This window comes from Danio rerio, chromosome 19 (assembly GCF_049306965.1).
Source record: "Danio rerio strain Tuebingen ecotype United States chromosome 19, GRCz12tu, whole genome shotgun sequence".
NCBI classification, from domain to species: Eukaryota; Metazoa; Chordata; class Actinopteri; order Cypriniformes; family Danionidae; genus Danio; species Danio rerio.
Window position 1 is genome coordinate 10,135,740 of NC_133194.1, and position 16,194 is coordinate 10,151,933.

The window sequence follows — 16,194 nt, forward strand, 5'->3', positions numbered from 1 at the left end:
ACGCAGAAAAGCATCATTTAAAAAAAAAAACGCCTCATGCTCGTTTTTTTGTTTTGACGCGTCGGGGTAAAACCTTCTCCACCAATCAGATCGCCACTTTTGTTCACGTGCACGGAGCTGCTAAAGTTACAGTAAACGGCACTTGGAGGTGGTTAAGCGCAAAACTGTCAATGCGAGCGCACATTGAAGAAGATGCCCAGAGGCAATATGAACATGAAGCTGCTTATTGTTCTTGTGAACACTAATCATTTCTTCATCGCTAGAGCTGGAGCTGCTGCTTGAACCATCCATGCTTGTTCGAGTCAGCAGTAACTTTAACAACAAGCGTGTGAGCTTTCTCTCCTCCTCTTCTTCTGTGTTAAAAGCTGGTGTCAGAAGCTTAAATTTGTGCAGCGCCATCTAACGTCAAACAAGTGATTTTGCATACTCTTCAGCTTGACGCCAGTGAAAAGCGCTTGGGTTTGAATACTGAAAAACGTCTCGTTTGTTGAATGTCAGCTCACACTTTGTTAGCACATCATAACAGACAATAAATATACCTAAATAAATGTGCAATGAATTAGCATACAGCTAACGAGAAGTAAAACTATTAAATAAATTCATATTTATATGTTGTTTGTGTCTATTTCTGTCTGTCAGGTGTGGCAGCACTGTGATTGTATGCGTCTGGAGGCGGATGTGGAGCATTATCTCTGTGAACAGTGTGACCCTCGTCCAGTGGACAGAGTATGTGACCTTTCAGTCTGTGTAACCTTACGATTCTTTTTCCTCTCTCACTGTTTTTAGAGCGGCCATATGGTCTCTTATCACAACATTGTAAAGGTCACTTCAAGATTAAGATCTCAGGAAGTTGGGAAACTTTTGAAAGCTGTTTTTTTTTTTTTTTGTCCTTTTTGTCTCTAATGCATTTCGTGCTTCAACAGGAGGTTCCAATGGTGCCTCAACCCAGCTATGCCCAATCAGGATTCATCTATTACATATGCCTGCTTCGCGATGACTTACTGTTGCATCAGGGTATGTGTTTTTGTGTGTTTGTGAATTTAAATCCACACCAGTTTGGAGTAAATAAATTCATACTTTTATGGAGCAATTGATCAAAAGTGACAGTAAATATGTTTTTAATGTTGCAAAAGACCTCCATTTCAAATAAATTCGGTTATTTTTTTATTTTAACAAAAAGTACATAAAATATGTTTTTAGAGAAATATTAATCAGTACTGTTCTGTTTCAACAGTGATAATTAGAGCTGGATATTTTGTTTGATACTTTTGTTGATACATTGTTACATAAAAAAAATCATTCATTAAAGTGATCTGTGATGGAAAGCTTGTCTGTCTCCTGAAAAAAAGACATGTTTTTTTAGGAAGAACTGCTAAGGGAATCTATTTGACCTTATTTAGACTGATTTATTGTTTTGTTACATTTAGTTTTTGTTTTCAGAGCTTGACACAAAGAAAACTTTATTTATGTCATCTTGTTAAAACTAAGTTTACAAAATTGTAAGTATAGTGCAGATAGTGGTATTGAATGCAAAGTAATGATGTTGATATCATATTGAAAAACTTTTTTATAAAGATTTATTTTTGGCCTTTTGAGACAGGACAGTAATGAGATGGGAAGCGAAGTAGGGTTGGGAAATGTCCCTCAAGCCGGGATTTGAACTCGGGATGCCCTGACGTGCTACTGCACCATATGTTGGCGTGGATTGTATAGAAAAACTTTTAACGATACCCAACCTTAAGGCTGATCTATAATTCTGCGTCAAGCACACACGTATGGTAAGCTGCAGCTTTTGTGTGGTCGCAAAGCACTCAACGTGGCTTACGCCGACGCTGACACGCACCTTAAAAAAATGTAACTACACGTCACAATGCATAGTGCAAGCTCTATGATTGGTCGGCTTGGTAGCGGTGACGAGTGTGGGCAGCGCTGAGAGCCACAAGTCCGATTGAGCGACTGTTTACAAGTGTGGAGTCTCGTGAAGGAGTTCCTGATGGAAACTTTTGTTTTGTTTACCTTATAATTAATGTTGCTGCACATCAGCCGGTTCCTGTCTCTGAATGAGCGAGTTTGAGCCACTTGTACAGTAATGTTGCATTCAGAAAAAACACAACATCAGTGGAGAAACTCGACACAGAGGAACATAAAAACCTACTGCCAGCTAGTGTTTTGAAAGTGTTATTGCAGAGCAACGCAAACAGCATGCAGAAGTATAAATGCACGACAACGCGCAAGGCAAGTGGCCTGGGTCACTCCGATCACTCAACGTAGAAGTATAAACCAGCCTTCACTCAGTCAGCTATCAGAGTGATTTCTGAAGGATCATAGTACTGAAGTCTGATTTAATTATGCTAAAAAAATTTTTTTTAAAGTTGCATTTAAAAATATTGCAATAAAAAAGCAATAAATACTGTTTAATAAAAAAAATTCTGTTGCTGCAATCTTTAATCAAATAATACCAATGAAGAATTGTAAATAAATATAGTATTTGTTGTACAATTTTGGTTCAAATGTGTTCTGATAGTTACGTGCATGTGTATTAATGTATGTTTGCACGTGTGTGTTGCAGGCGATTGTGTGTACCTCATGCGGGACAGCAGACGCACAACAGAAGGTCAGCCGGTGCGTCAGTCATACCGCCTCCTGTCTCACATCAACAGAGACAAACTGGACATCTTCCGTATCGAGAAACTCTGGAAGAATGAAAAGTGAGATTCACACACACTCACAGTGTTTCACGTTTTGTGCTTCAGGTCCAGACTTCATTCACAAACAAATGCTGACATCCTTACTGACTCTAGAGAAACATTTTGTCTAACACATTTTGTCATGAATATTTAGTTTAGATTTGAACAAAATTTTTATCATCATTACGGGCAGTTGTGGCCTAGTGGTTATGGAGTTGCAATCGAAAGGTTCCCGGTGCTGGCAGGAATTGAATAAACTGCACTCTCTACATCTTCAATACCCACCTGAGGTGCCCTTGAGCAGCAGCCTAACCCCTAATTGCTCCCCGGGCAGTCTCTGGGTGTATGTTCACTGTGTGTGTGCTCTCACTCCTCACTCAAAATGTGTATGTGCACTAAGATGGGTCAAAAGCAGAAGACCAATTTCAAGTATGGTTAAAATTATACTTGACAAGGCGCACTTCACTTATATAGTTAGTATGCATCACTTCAGACAAACTATTCTTAACATTTAGAGGATGCAGCTTGAAAACTGTTTTAAAATGCATCGTAATCGGTGAAGGCGCATCGCAAGTTACTTTAGGATCTATGGAGCTGTTGCTAGCAGTGTTTCTCAACCACGTTTCTGAAGGACCACCAGCTCTGCACATTTTTATGTCTCCTTAACCAAACACACCTGATTCAGATCATTAGCTCATTAGTAGAACCTGAAAGACCTGCAATGGGACAGACATCCAAAACATGCAGTGTTGGTGGTCCTTCAGGAACGTGGTTGAGAAACACTGCTCTAAAGCAATGCAAACAAATACTTCCCCTCATCTAATAACACACACTGCTGCTAACTACAGGAGCTGGTTTAGTCCAAAAATGCGCAGTACTTTTTTGCAGTTAGGTTTGAGTTGAGATCACAGTCCTGCCACAAATAAACCGCTCCAGTGTTCTTTTGAAAACGTATTGTGACAATCTCTTAAAGCAGGTCTCAGTTCAGTTGTTTGGACCTGCCCAAACGAACCGAACCGAACCAAGCACTAAAAAACTGACTCTATTGTGATTCATCCAAACTAAAGGAGGCAGGTATCAAAGCGCACTAACAGAATGCTGAAAGTTTGATCTTGCTTTTCTCCATGTCTGCAGAGGTGAGAGGTTTGCATTTGGTCATCATTACTTCCGTCCTCATGAGACGCATCACTCCCCTTCCCGCCGCTTCTACCACAACGAGCTGTTTCGAGTGCCTCTGTATGAGATCATCCCGCTGGAGGCCGTGGTGGGCACCTGCTGCGTGCTGGACCTCTACACATACTGCAAGGGTGAGACTTCACACATACACAACTTTCACATAAGATTCAAGAAGCAGGTGTTACATGCTGAAACTCCCCATATGCTTTGCATGCTAATTCCTGCTGCTCTTTCTAATGGATTCAGGTCGTCCAAAAGGGGTAAAGGAGCAGGACGTTTACATCTGCGACTACCGGCTGGATAAATCCGCACACCTGTTCTACAAGATCCACCGCAACCGTTACCCAGTGTGCACCAAGCCCTATGCGTTCAACCACTTCCCCAAGAGACTGACGCCCAAGAGGGACTTCTCTGTGAGTAGAATCCCAAATAAACATACGAGTTATTAAAACTATTATGTTTATAAATGTGTTGAAGAAATCTTTTCTGCGTTAAACAGAAATAGGGGAAAAAAATAAACACGGGGGCTAATAATTCTGACTTCAACTGTATATTCAGATATCGCAGAAGAGAACATTGTGATGTTTTAAAGCAGAGGTTCTCAAAGTGGGGGTCGGGACCCCCCGAGGGGTCGCGGGACAATGAAGGGGGGTTGCCTGGTGATTTTCAAAAATCAATTAATTTTTATTAAACCTTAAGACTTACTGTATTTTATCAATAACCTACTGATGAGAAAAAAATAGTCGTTTATAGTTACTATAAACTATATAGTTACTATAGTAGCTTATAGTTACTAGTTCTATTGGATTGCAACTTCTCGGGTAATTACATTATACTAAAGACACATCAATACTGTCAGATGCAGCAGATTTTGTAATACCAGGTTAAACTTTCTAGCCCATTAACAGCACTGACATACATTAAAAAAAACAAAGAATAGACTTGGGCCTATTGGTGTGTGTGCGTCATTGCATACAAGGTTTCTGTATTTATAACCACCACCTCAGAGAATATTGGGGGTCACGAGTCACTGGCATTCTCAGTTTGGGGGTCGCGGGCTGAAAAGTTTGGGAACCCCTGTTTTAAAGAATAGTGTTGGAGATTTAGCTACCCTTTAATGTTCTCATATTTATGAAAAACATTTGAAGTTCTAAAGCAGCTGTGTCTTTGAAAAAGACGTGATAGTTTCATTAGAAATGAATTGGAAAATGATGTTATTTCAATATAGTCAGTGGTGAACTGAGGTGGGCCGGTCTAAGGCCTGAAACTCCAGGGCTAAAAAAAGAGTCTCACTCCAGCTCTGTGTGTAGGTCTATACAGCATGAAATCAACCGGCCTCTGAGTGAGCTGAGAAAAGATCATGTGAGCTGTACTGGTGCTCATATCGGCTGTCGCTCAAGAAAGTCGCTCTTGATGATTCTCAACTTTGTTGCGTCGCTCGGCACACCAACCTGGTCACTTATTGCTTTGCCACTGCGAGTTGCTTGCGTCCTAATGCAGCGTCTATGGGGGCAGGACAGTAAATTTGATGTTATTCTGGCTGTCGTTATCAGTCTCTCAAATTTATTTTTCTTTATTTGAAAGTCTTGATAACACCATCATGGAGTTTATCTTTTATTTCAGCAAGAGGGTTACAAAAAATTATTTGTCATACTCTCCTATTCACTGCGCTCTAATGGTGCTTTCACACCTACACTTTTGTTTGAGTATTCTGTCTCGTTTGCCCAGTTAGCGCGGTTCATTTGGCATATGTGAAACCGCCAATCGCTCTCGGATCCGCGCCAAACCAATCGCTCCGAGATCGCTTGAGTGAGGTGGTCTCGACTCGATCGAAACAAACTCTGGAGTGAGAAAGCGATACGATCTGAGCGCGGTTACATCACAGTGTATTATGGATATGTAATAGGCTTACGGCTATATAAAGAGAGAGATTATAAGCAGGGCAGGAAGGTTCGCGAGTCTCCGGATGCCCGCAAACGAATGATAATCTCCCGGTAATCTCGCGTCTCACTTCCGGTCCTCTAATAGGCTACGTCGTGCACCCTTCTCACCCCTCCCCACCGCATCTTTCCTCGCTCTTCAGACATGTCGAGCGCACCTTGTCAAACACCACCAAACCACCACCTCTTCTGACAACTGAGCAGGACTCAGTGCGAAAAGTGCAGTGTGAAAGCGATCCGCACCAAGAGCAAAGAGCAACGATGTAACAATTTTAATCCCTGTTTCGGAACAATTGAATCGATTCACAGGTGTGAATGCACGCTCAGTTTACCCAACTATGACGACTTTCACTAATGAATAAACAGAAATGTGAAAATGGTCAATATTAATACAATTTTAATATAAATAATTTGAAAAAGTCTATTTCTCTGTCTCCCCGCAGCCTCACTATGTTCCAGATAACTACAAGAGGAACGGCGGACGCTCTGCTTGGAAGAGCGAGCGGCCCAAAGATGAAGAACCATCATCCTCCAGCACGTCCTGCGAGCGTCTGTCCTCCAGCTTCCCTAGAGAAGGAGACGAGGACGGAGGACGAGGAGCAGAAGGAGACGCGGAGGCCGCTCAAGAGGGATCCAGCACTCCGAGACCTCAGAGATCCTCGCCACTGGAGAGCAGGACGGCCGGAGAGGAGGATGAGGCGGAGGAGGAAGAGGACAGAGAGAGGAGGAGAGAGATGCAGGAGGAGGAGGAGGAGGAGGGATGCAGAGAGAAAGCAGGAGCGCAGGAGCCCATAGACGCACAGTGCTCCTCCTCCATCTCCTCTTCTCCTCTTCATCCCGCCATTCTGGGCAGGAGAGAAGCGCAGAGAGAGCGGCTCAACAAGATCCTGCTCGACCTGCTGCACCGCGCGCCCACTAAGAACGGTGAGGTCGCCATTATTTGAGTCCTTTTGTAAACTTGCTTTTATTCACTCTGGGGTGATTTTAATGGCTTAATTTGTCCATAACGTTCACTGTGCTTCAGCAAATGGAACGATTTTTGGTGAGAAATCTTATTTTAATGCATATTTTGGGAAAATGTTTTGGTTTTTTAAAATACTTAACAATAAACTCTGGGCAAATTAACTATCCTTTCGTTGTGTTCGGGGCTGTTTTTGCCCCATTGACTTTCATTATAATGAAATGTATTGATTGCAAATCCATGACACCATATAATCAGGTTGGTAAGAGGTTAAATTTGTGATTTTTACTGTTTATCATCAGCTACAGTGCAAAAAGAGGTCTTCGCACATTTACCTCGATATGTTTGAGAAAATAAAAACATAATCTGCTATTTAACTCCATATAAAAGCCAGAAACTTTTTTTTTGCACAGGCCTATCTGCAGGGTTAATGCTGCCAACTGATGATCAACAGCAAGATTGACACATTTTCAGTAAAATGACACATTTTACTTCTTCCCAACTGGGAAAACCTGCAACAGGGCTCGAAATTGCGACCATTTTGGTCGCATATGCGCCCGAAAATTAATCTATGCGACCTCATAATATATCTGGGAGCATTAGTGCGACTGCAGATAATGGTTGTAGTGCGACCTGTTTAGATTTTTTCTAAAAACGTGCTGAATTGCTCTTCCTTGCCTCTATATTGGTTTTTATAAGCCGTCAATCACGCAAGGTATTCCGCTGTCAGATGACAGAGAAGCTTTTATGACCACGGGAAATGCAAACGGCTGAAGAGTGAAAACTTAAAGCACACAGGTTTGCAAACCCCACCTAAAGTTGAGGCGCAGATGAGATCGATCATGACGTGGTGAATATTGTTCGGGCAGCTGAGATCAATCAAGTACGGGTTTTCGGAGAAGGCGCCCGAATCTCATGCGTTGCATTCACTGCGTGTTCAGCGCAAATGTCCGCTAAAAGTCAAATCTAATACTGTACATATCATCGCCAAAGAAGCTCGCCTTTACTAAGTTTACACTGAAAATGCGCGGCTCATAACAAACAGCGGTATTGCACCGGTGGTCATCGCAAAAATCCTGCTCTACCTGCTCATATATTTGGCCGGCTGACTCGCCAGCTTTTCCACTAACACAGAAACATGAAGATCATCTCAGACTGAACATTTAAATTGACACAAACTGAAACCAAAACTTTTTAAAGAGTGATAGAAGTGAGACTTTACTTACTTTCTTTTTTCTATTCTTCCTTGAGGTGTATATTATTATTTTTTATTTAGTTACTGATGACTGTTTTGCAGCTTTCAGCCTTGAATTTAATTATTATTTATTATTATTATAATCTTTTGTTTGTTTTGTAATAGAAATATTATTTATTAAACTGACATGCATATATAAATAGCAGTACAAAATAAATATCTTACTGCAATGCTTCATTTTTAATTGATGCAAACTATACATTTATTTTTCATAATTCATTCAAGCACATTTAAGGCAGCATGATGGTGAGAAATGTAATTCATTGTTACTATTATTGTCATTTTCATCATCCTTAATATTTTATAATTCGACATTCATTTTGGAATTATTGCAGACAAATATCAATGTCATCTCAGCATTAGTTATAGTTGTTTCTGGTTTTTGTTAGTCCTAATTGATGTTGTTTTAAAATACAATAAGTCCCTTAAAATACAATTTGCAGCAGTGCTCGATCATTTTTGGTGGGTGCTCCTAATTTTTTTCTGGTGCTCCTAAATTTTTTCTGGTGCTCCTAAATTTTTGAAGTTGGGAGCACCGGTGCTACCAAGTAAAAAAGTTAATTTCGAGCCCTGTGCAAGAATCAGGAATGCATGATTATATGCTGTCATGGTTTTGCAATGAAAAAAAATGTGGTTATAATAGAAGTCAATGGGGCAAAAACAGCCCGAACATAATGAAAGGGTAGTCAATTTGAACAGTACACAAGGGTTGAGAGATAGTTCACCCAAAAATGACAATATCCTAATCATTTACTCACACACAAGTAGTTTTAATCTTTTATGACTGCTATCATTTGTTAAACACAAAATTCAAAAAATAATTTGAAGAATGTTAGAGAAAAGCAACCGCTGATATTCATAATAGGAAAAAACATACTGTTGATGTCAGTGGCTGTATGTTTTCTTCAAAATGTCTTGTTTTCTGTTCAAAAGAAGGAAATGAATGTAGGATGAGTAAATTGTGGCAGAATTTCTATTTTTGAGTAAACTTCCTTTTAAGTCACGTCTTTTTTTCTAGCCTAATTAAATTACTGCTTAAACATAAAATAAATTATTATGTTTCTAAAATCTAATAAAGCTATATATATATATATATATATATATATATATATATATATATATTTATATATATATAAGATAAAAACAGACAATAAATGTGTAAGACTTTTTTTGTAATTAATATTACAAAATTAATTTTATTTTTATTTTATACTGTAATTCTAAGTAACGAGTAAAGTAACGCATTACTAATTTTATTATTTATACATTATTACTTATTATATTTTTTAAAAAATGTAACTCAAGTTACTTTTTAGATTAATTAATACTCTTTTAAAAAATAGTTTGCTGAATTGAAATCGGTGTAACCACGTTGAATCACACTCTCAGAAAATGAGCTGATTTGTGGTCACTATGGTTTAACCACCAAAAACATGTTGTTTTATTTGTAGTTTTTTCTTTGTAGTAAAACCATGGTAAGTTTTCAGAATGTAAACCATTTTTAGAAAATTGTGAAGAAAAAAAATTATTTAAATTATAAAAAATTAATCACAAACATAATTCTAACATCGTAAGCACCATTTATATTAAAAGGCTTCTCTTTTATCCATACACTGCAACAAATCTAACCCAAACCTCCATTATCTCTGTTTCCCGTGCAGCGATAGATGTGACGTATCTTCTTGAGGAAGGCTCGGGTCGTCGCCTTCGCAGACGGACGCTTGGACTGAGCGAATTCATTTGCAGAAAGTAACGTACATCAACACACTCTGCCCGGCACCATTGCAGAGGAGCAAGAGAATAGTGGACATCTAGGAAGACACGGTCATATTTATATTTTGCGGTCATGAAGAAACTCCGAGAGAGACCAGCCCAAGCTTCGTGTACTGAGGACATGCAATCCGAGAGGCGTCGACCTTCAAAAGTACACGCATAGGAACTAAATTGATCGAACGAATCATAAGTGAACTTCGAATTCACTGGGCAAGCCTCTCCCAAGTTGTGTAAAGGAAGGCACGGTACTACGTTCAGCCTTCTTGCAGCTGCAAATGAAAAAAACAAAACCAACAAGGGAGACCAGCGCCACCTTGTGGTCTAAAGCGGGATTGACTTAAAACAAAGAACATAGGAGGAGGTGCAGTGTAGCGCACACACACACGCTGCCCCCTAGACTGGGAAGAAAGAGAGACCTGAGAAAGAACGTTGGCTAACTGCACTTTTAACAACACGGACATCATTCGAGATGTACGGATGAGACACACTAACACTCAACGCAGTATTGATCAATGCTGTACGATAAAGCAAAACAAATAAGTATATTACCTTCTTCTTTTTTATTGGTTATACTGTAATTACGTTAGGAATGGAGCACGACGGTTCATATTTGTGAGCTCGGGACTTCAGGACTGGGCTGGAATGTTTCGCTTCTGTTATCGTGGGCATTGTGATTGGTTAGAGTGGCTGCCAGCCCCGCCCCCTTTAAAAAAAAAAAAAAACGAAAAGTATTTAAATTCACCAGCTCGAAAAATAAAACAAAACAAACATCTAGCAGTGGAGGCGCGCTGGCTTTATATAACGCCTTAGAATGCCATTATCTTGAACGTTTTTTGTTTTTTGGTAGTGTGTGAGATTATTTACGGTGTTTGTTGAGTGTGCGCGTGTGTGTGTGTGTGTGACAGAAAAAGAGCCCATTCGGATAATATAAATATGATTGAGGAAAGAACTTAAGGGCTCGACAGCAGTTAATTAACAGTTTAATTCATGAATTCACAAGGATTTATCGTATCATGTGACGTCATATTTTTTGTGAGTGGCTTGTGAGGGAGGGTGGGAGGTTTTTGGGTCGATGTTTTTCATTTTCGGCTTTTCGTTTCTTATTTTAACGGCCTTTCAGGATGCCATGGAGAATGTTTATAACAAAAATCACAATGAGATTTTCTGCCCTTAATGCGTCAGCTATAATTTCAGATCCCTTAAATAGACAAAACTGACAAACGAACGGAATGAGCGTTGTATAGTGCCAAGCTATGTATATATACAGACGGAAAAATGTGAGAGATGTCTCCAAAAGCAATATCTTGATAATGGATTTTGTGTATTGTATTGTACAGGATTCAGCCCTATATGTATTATTATTATTGTTATATTATTATTATCATTATTATTATGCGATTTGTAACTTTACGAGAAGTGAATGAGACATCATGATTAATAATCGCGACAAATTTTTCGAATTTCTGAAACCGTCTTGTTACCCCAAAACATGAATCGAGCGAAGAGGGAGAATGGATGTTTTTTTTTTTGTTTTGAAGGGGACATCGCAGTGACCCCAAACCTGGCACCTGTCACTGTAATAATTAATATTAACATTATTATAATTATTATTATTACGTTTTCGAGGAGAAATAGATATAATGTTCCTCGTTTTTTGCTGCAAAGTGTTGAACACTAAAAAAACAAACCAACATAAAAATGTAAAGTGATATTTTGGCAGGAAAAAAAGAAGCTGTCAAGCCGATATCATGTTCTTAATCTCCTTTTTTTTTTAAATTTTGTTGTCGTTTTTAAATCCTTTTTGTTTTTTCGAACGAAAAAAGATTGTTCTGTTTTTTTTTGTGATAGCGGTCATAAATATAATGCTTGTATTTCTTGTATTTGTGTGTTTTTCGTGTGATCTGTTTAGTTCTTTTTAGACAATCACAAAATAAGATGCAAGCATTGTATATGGACAGACTGGCAGGCATTTTGTGATGTTGTGTACAGTTTGTCGAAACTTCTTCCACTCTGGTTCAAAGTTTGTAATTATAAAGTCATGAAAATGCTGTTGGTTTTTACTTTTTTTTTCTTCGTTTTATATTCTATTTGTTTTGTTTGTTTGTTTTTTAATAAAAAGCACTACATTATTGTGAATATACTTGCTTGTTGCTCATACATCTAGCAGAGAATCTGTGATGCCGCTCTTTACTAGGTCATAACCATTATTACTCCAGGTATACAGACAAAACGTATTTTAATTGTATGGACGGTCAATACATCTTCAAATAAAGTGGATTTTAACTATTGCGTAGCTCAGTGACATTGTCTACCATCATTTGAACTACAAACACTTGACTCGACACTTGCTAAATATATACATTGTAATTGAATTACTTCCATTTTAATTATCAGCAGAACTGAAGATTTCACATACTGATGTTAATGCAGTTCATTTATTTTCTTTTCGGTGTAGTCCCTTTATTAATCAGGGGTCGCCACAGCGGAATGAACCGTCAACTTATCCAGCATATGTTTTAAACAGCAGATGCCCTTCCAGCCATAACTCAACACTGGGAAACATCCATACAATCTTGCATTTACACATACACTACGGCCAATTCAGCTTATTTAATTCACTTATATTGCATGTCTTTGGACTGTGGGGGAAACCCACGCCAACACAGGGAGCACATGCAAACTCCACACAGATATGCCAACTGGCCCAGCCAGGACTCAAACCAGCAACCTTCTTACTGTCATGCTGTTGCCACCGTGACGTAACCTAGAATGACATTATGTATTCATTTGCATTTTTGTTAATCAATTTAGGAAAGATCCCTAATTTTGCTGTATTAATTTGAATTAATTTGTCAGCACCGTCATCTATTTATGAATTATATAAACAATTTTTTATTTAAAGGGTTAAAATCCTTCGTCTTAACACATTTTAGAAGTTATTATCAGGACTAATGCTGGTGTAGAAATCCCATGTTCATGTTTTTATATTTTTATACAAATTCAAATGTAAAAGTATATTTTTATCCTTTAAATACACTTTTTTGTGTATATACATCTATGTGTATTTTTAAAAATGAGTAATTGTTTTTTTTTATATTACCAAAATAATCTGCAATTAATGGGTTGTTTTTAGATAATTTGATTGATGATGTTTAAAATTTAGATGGAGGGCAGGAAGTGATTCTTCTACATAGAAATTGGCAAGAGGAATCGCCATTAGAACATCAAAATGTTTGTTTTATGTTGTTTATAATTGATTAATTAAAAAGTTCCAAATGTTTTTCCTCATACAGGCTGGCTGAAAAACTGAAGAAAAGGCAGCAAAATGTACGTATTTTTGACAACCATTGGAATGACTAATATGTGCAAGCTCAAATCAGTAATTTTGACTGTTTATTTGGGTTCCTTTAATAGTTTCTATCAGGTTTCTATCTATTCTGCTGGACTTAAGCAAATAGATTACTTGCTGTTGAGAAAAAAAAATACATATAACATATGCGTGTGTGTGAGTATGTGTTAACTCTTCAGCACTTTTAAGGAAATTGATGTCATTTTTCAGCCAGTGACATCGCGTTCTAAACATTCTCAACGTTTGATCTGCATTCTCATATGAAGCTCATCAATTCTCGTGTTCCTGTTTGTACTTGACCAAGGTGAGTTCAATACAGACGGTACGAGTGGAGCCACTCCAATCTCACAAAGTCCGCTTCGTGAAGCTTCACTCGGGCCCAGGGACAGATTAACCAATGGGCATTATGGGCACAGGCCCCAGAGGAGGTGGGTGGAGGGTTTGGGGATGACGATTTTGGAGTGTCTATTTTGGCTAAATGCAAATATCGCACACCTCGTAGGAAAAAGCTAATTGGTTGATTCCCGCCCATCACCGTCTTATTGACAGACAACATAACTGAAGAGCGCAACACACGGCAGCGTAAGTGGTGTAGCTCGTAAAGAGAATGGCAACTTGTGTAGATGCGATCATGAACCTGGTTCGAATCCGGCTTCTGATGAACTCATTTTCTTTTTCCAGATTTGCCTATACTCTTTATCACGAGGAAGACAAGTAGAAATCATTAATAAGTGTGTGTATTAAAGACGACTCATAGAACTGGATTGGAGAGGTGTTATATCCAAATCATATGCATTATAAGTGTGTAAAAGTTATACATTAAAAATACCCTTAAATATAGTTTGTTTGTACTGCTTCAGTGAACTTGAACAAGTTTATTCAAATCCAATAATTTTCACTAGTAGTTTTAGTATTTTGTTTTTCAAAGTGCTCTTTAAATGCTTTAAAAATGTGTTAAATCTTTGTAGACTTGAAATTTATGTACTATATATAATTTACTTAAAAATGCAGGCAATACATTATAGGTTAATTTTATTTTAAAAATATTATGTTATTCTTATTTTTTTATTTAACTATAGGGGTGCGACCGGGTAGGGGGCTTACAAGACATTGTGCCCAGAGGCCTCTGAATTCTTAATCCGGGCCTGCTACAGCATAGAATCACCATCTTTCTAGATCATTCTAAACTCTTTGCCGGCACGGACTGGCACCCGGTTTGCTCATGCGTTCCCTGGGGCGAGGCGGCCCGTGCACGCTAAGCAGGGTACTACACGGGGCGCAGAGGACCCTCAGACATACACGGAAGGCCAGTAATAGGAACTGCTGCCAGGGTTATGATGGGTGGGGGCAGCGTGGGCCCACTCATTGTCTATTTTAAACTAGAGATTTCAACTGTAGTTTATTATAGTTTAAAATAGACAATATGGTAACTGTATGCCTGTTTGCTGGAATGTTGTGACGTCCTCTTTTGCTTTTAGCAGGGTTATTGAACAATGTAGACTTATTTTAACAGCGTGTTGCACTGTGGTCAAGTCAGTGCAACAGTCAAGAGCACAGCGGTTTATCATGAGCGCGCATTATCATGGCTTTTTGTTTTTTTTTTTTCTTTCCATAAGTTTGTCTTTCAGATCGTTAATTGTTTTCAGACGATTTTGCAGGTTAAACTAAATAAAATAAACTCTTTCTTTAACACCTGAATTGTGTTTTTATTTGTCCTAAAGTTTATATTTTGCAGCCATAATTGCTAGTTATGAGGTTAGGAAGAGTATATAAATAAGAATTCATTTGCATAAGTTGATATATAGTGATTTTCTGATCTCGTGTTTTTATGCTGGGAATTAAAGAATACAATAACAGAAAAAAAACTAAATAAAACATTGTTCATGGTTATTGGTAAAACTGATGTTTGGTAAAACTGATTATTGGTAAAACTGGTAAAACTGGTTATTGGTAAAACTGATGTTTTTTTTTTTTTGAGTAATTTTAAATTATCATTTAAATATCTACCTGATAACAATAATGACAATATTATTAATATGACCTTGTCATTTATAAGACAGAGAAACTTTGTTTTGTTCAAAACAAGATTTAAAAATACTTTACTCCCACCCGTGGAATAAAATGAAACCTTCAGAAAGAACATAGACCAAAAAGACCGTAACGCAAATAAAACCTTAAGATATGACATATCCTATATGCATTGTAAAATTGGGAGGTGTTTTCTGTAAAATAAGAGCATATTTATCTTACACCAGGCGTGTCTAAACTACGGCCCGCGGGCCATCTGCGGCCCGCAATCTGTTTTGTGGCGGCCCGCGATGCTTTTTATAAATATCAATAGAATCTGGCCCGCTATACAAAAATGAACGTGATTCAATAAATAACCACCGGGTGTCCCTATTACATGCCTTCAATTAAGCAGCAGTTCTTGTTATGATCTATCTATCTGTCTGTCTGTCTGTCTGTCTGTCTGTCTATCTATCTATCTATCTATCTATCTATCTATCTATCTATCTATCTATCTATCTATCTATCTATCTATCTATCTATCTATCTATCTATCTATCTATCTATCTATCTATCTTTCTATTTATCTACACACAGTTGAAGTCAGAATTATTAGCCCCTCATTGATTTATTTCTTCTTTTTTAAATATTTCCCAAATGATGTTTAACAGAGCAAGGACATTTTTACAGTATGTCTGATAATATTTTTTCTTTTGGAGAAAGACTTTTGTTTTATTTCGGCTAGAATAAAAAGCGGTTTAAATTTTTTTATGAACCATTTTAAGGTCAAAATTATTAGCCCCTTAAGTCTTCAGAACAAACCATTGTTATAAAATAACTTGCCTAATTACCTTAACTTGACTAGTTAACTTGATTAACCTAGTTAAGCCTTTAAATGTCACTTTAAGCTGTATAGAAGTGTCTTAAAAATATCTAGTCAAATATTATTTACTGTCATCATGGCAAAGATAAAATAAATCAGTTATTAGAAATAAGTTACTAAAACTAATATGTATAGAAATGTGTGGAAAAAAATCTTCTCTCCG

At 37.9% G+C, this 16,194-nt stretch overlaps 1 protein-coding gene across 4 annotated transcripts in view; it reads left to right on the top strand.

Annotated features, from left to right (window-relative positions):
- ash1l (ash1 (absent, small, or homeotic)-like (Drosophila)) overlaps nucleotides 1-12,085 on the top strand; it is a 54,633-nt gene extending 42,548 nt beyond the window's left edge. For 3 of the 4 annotated variants that reach the window (XM_073930953.1, XM_073930954.1, XM_005159483.5), the window contains 7 exons: nucleotides 640-726; nucleotides 924-1,014; nucleotides 2,570-2,708; nucleotides 3,822-3,994; nucleotides 4,110-4,276; nucleotides 6,247-6,727; nucleotides 9,681-11,932. In XM_073930953.1, the coding sequence (XP_073787054.1) occupies nucleotides 640-726; nucleotides 924-1,014; nucleotides 2,570-2,708; nucleotides 3,822-3,994; nucleotides 4,110-4,276; nucleotides 6,247-6,727; nucleotides 9,681-9,772 (1,230 nt within the window). In that variant the 3' untranslated portion in view covers nucleotides 9,773-11,932. Of the gene's footprint in view, nucleotides 1-639; nucleotides 727-923; nucleotides 1,015-2,569; nucleotides 2,709-3,821; nucleotides 3,995-4,109; nucleotides 4,277-6,246; nucleotides 6,728-9,680 lie in introns of all 4 variants that reach the window. The other variant, NM_001346407.1, reaches the window with a different exon arrangement.
- Nucleotides 12,086-16,194: the final 4,109 nt, after the last annotated feature.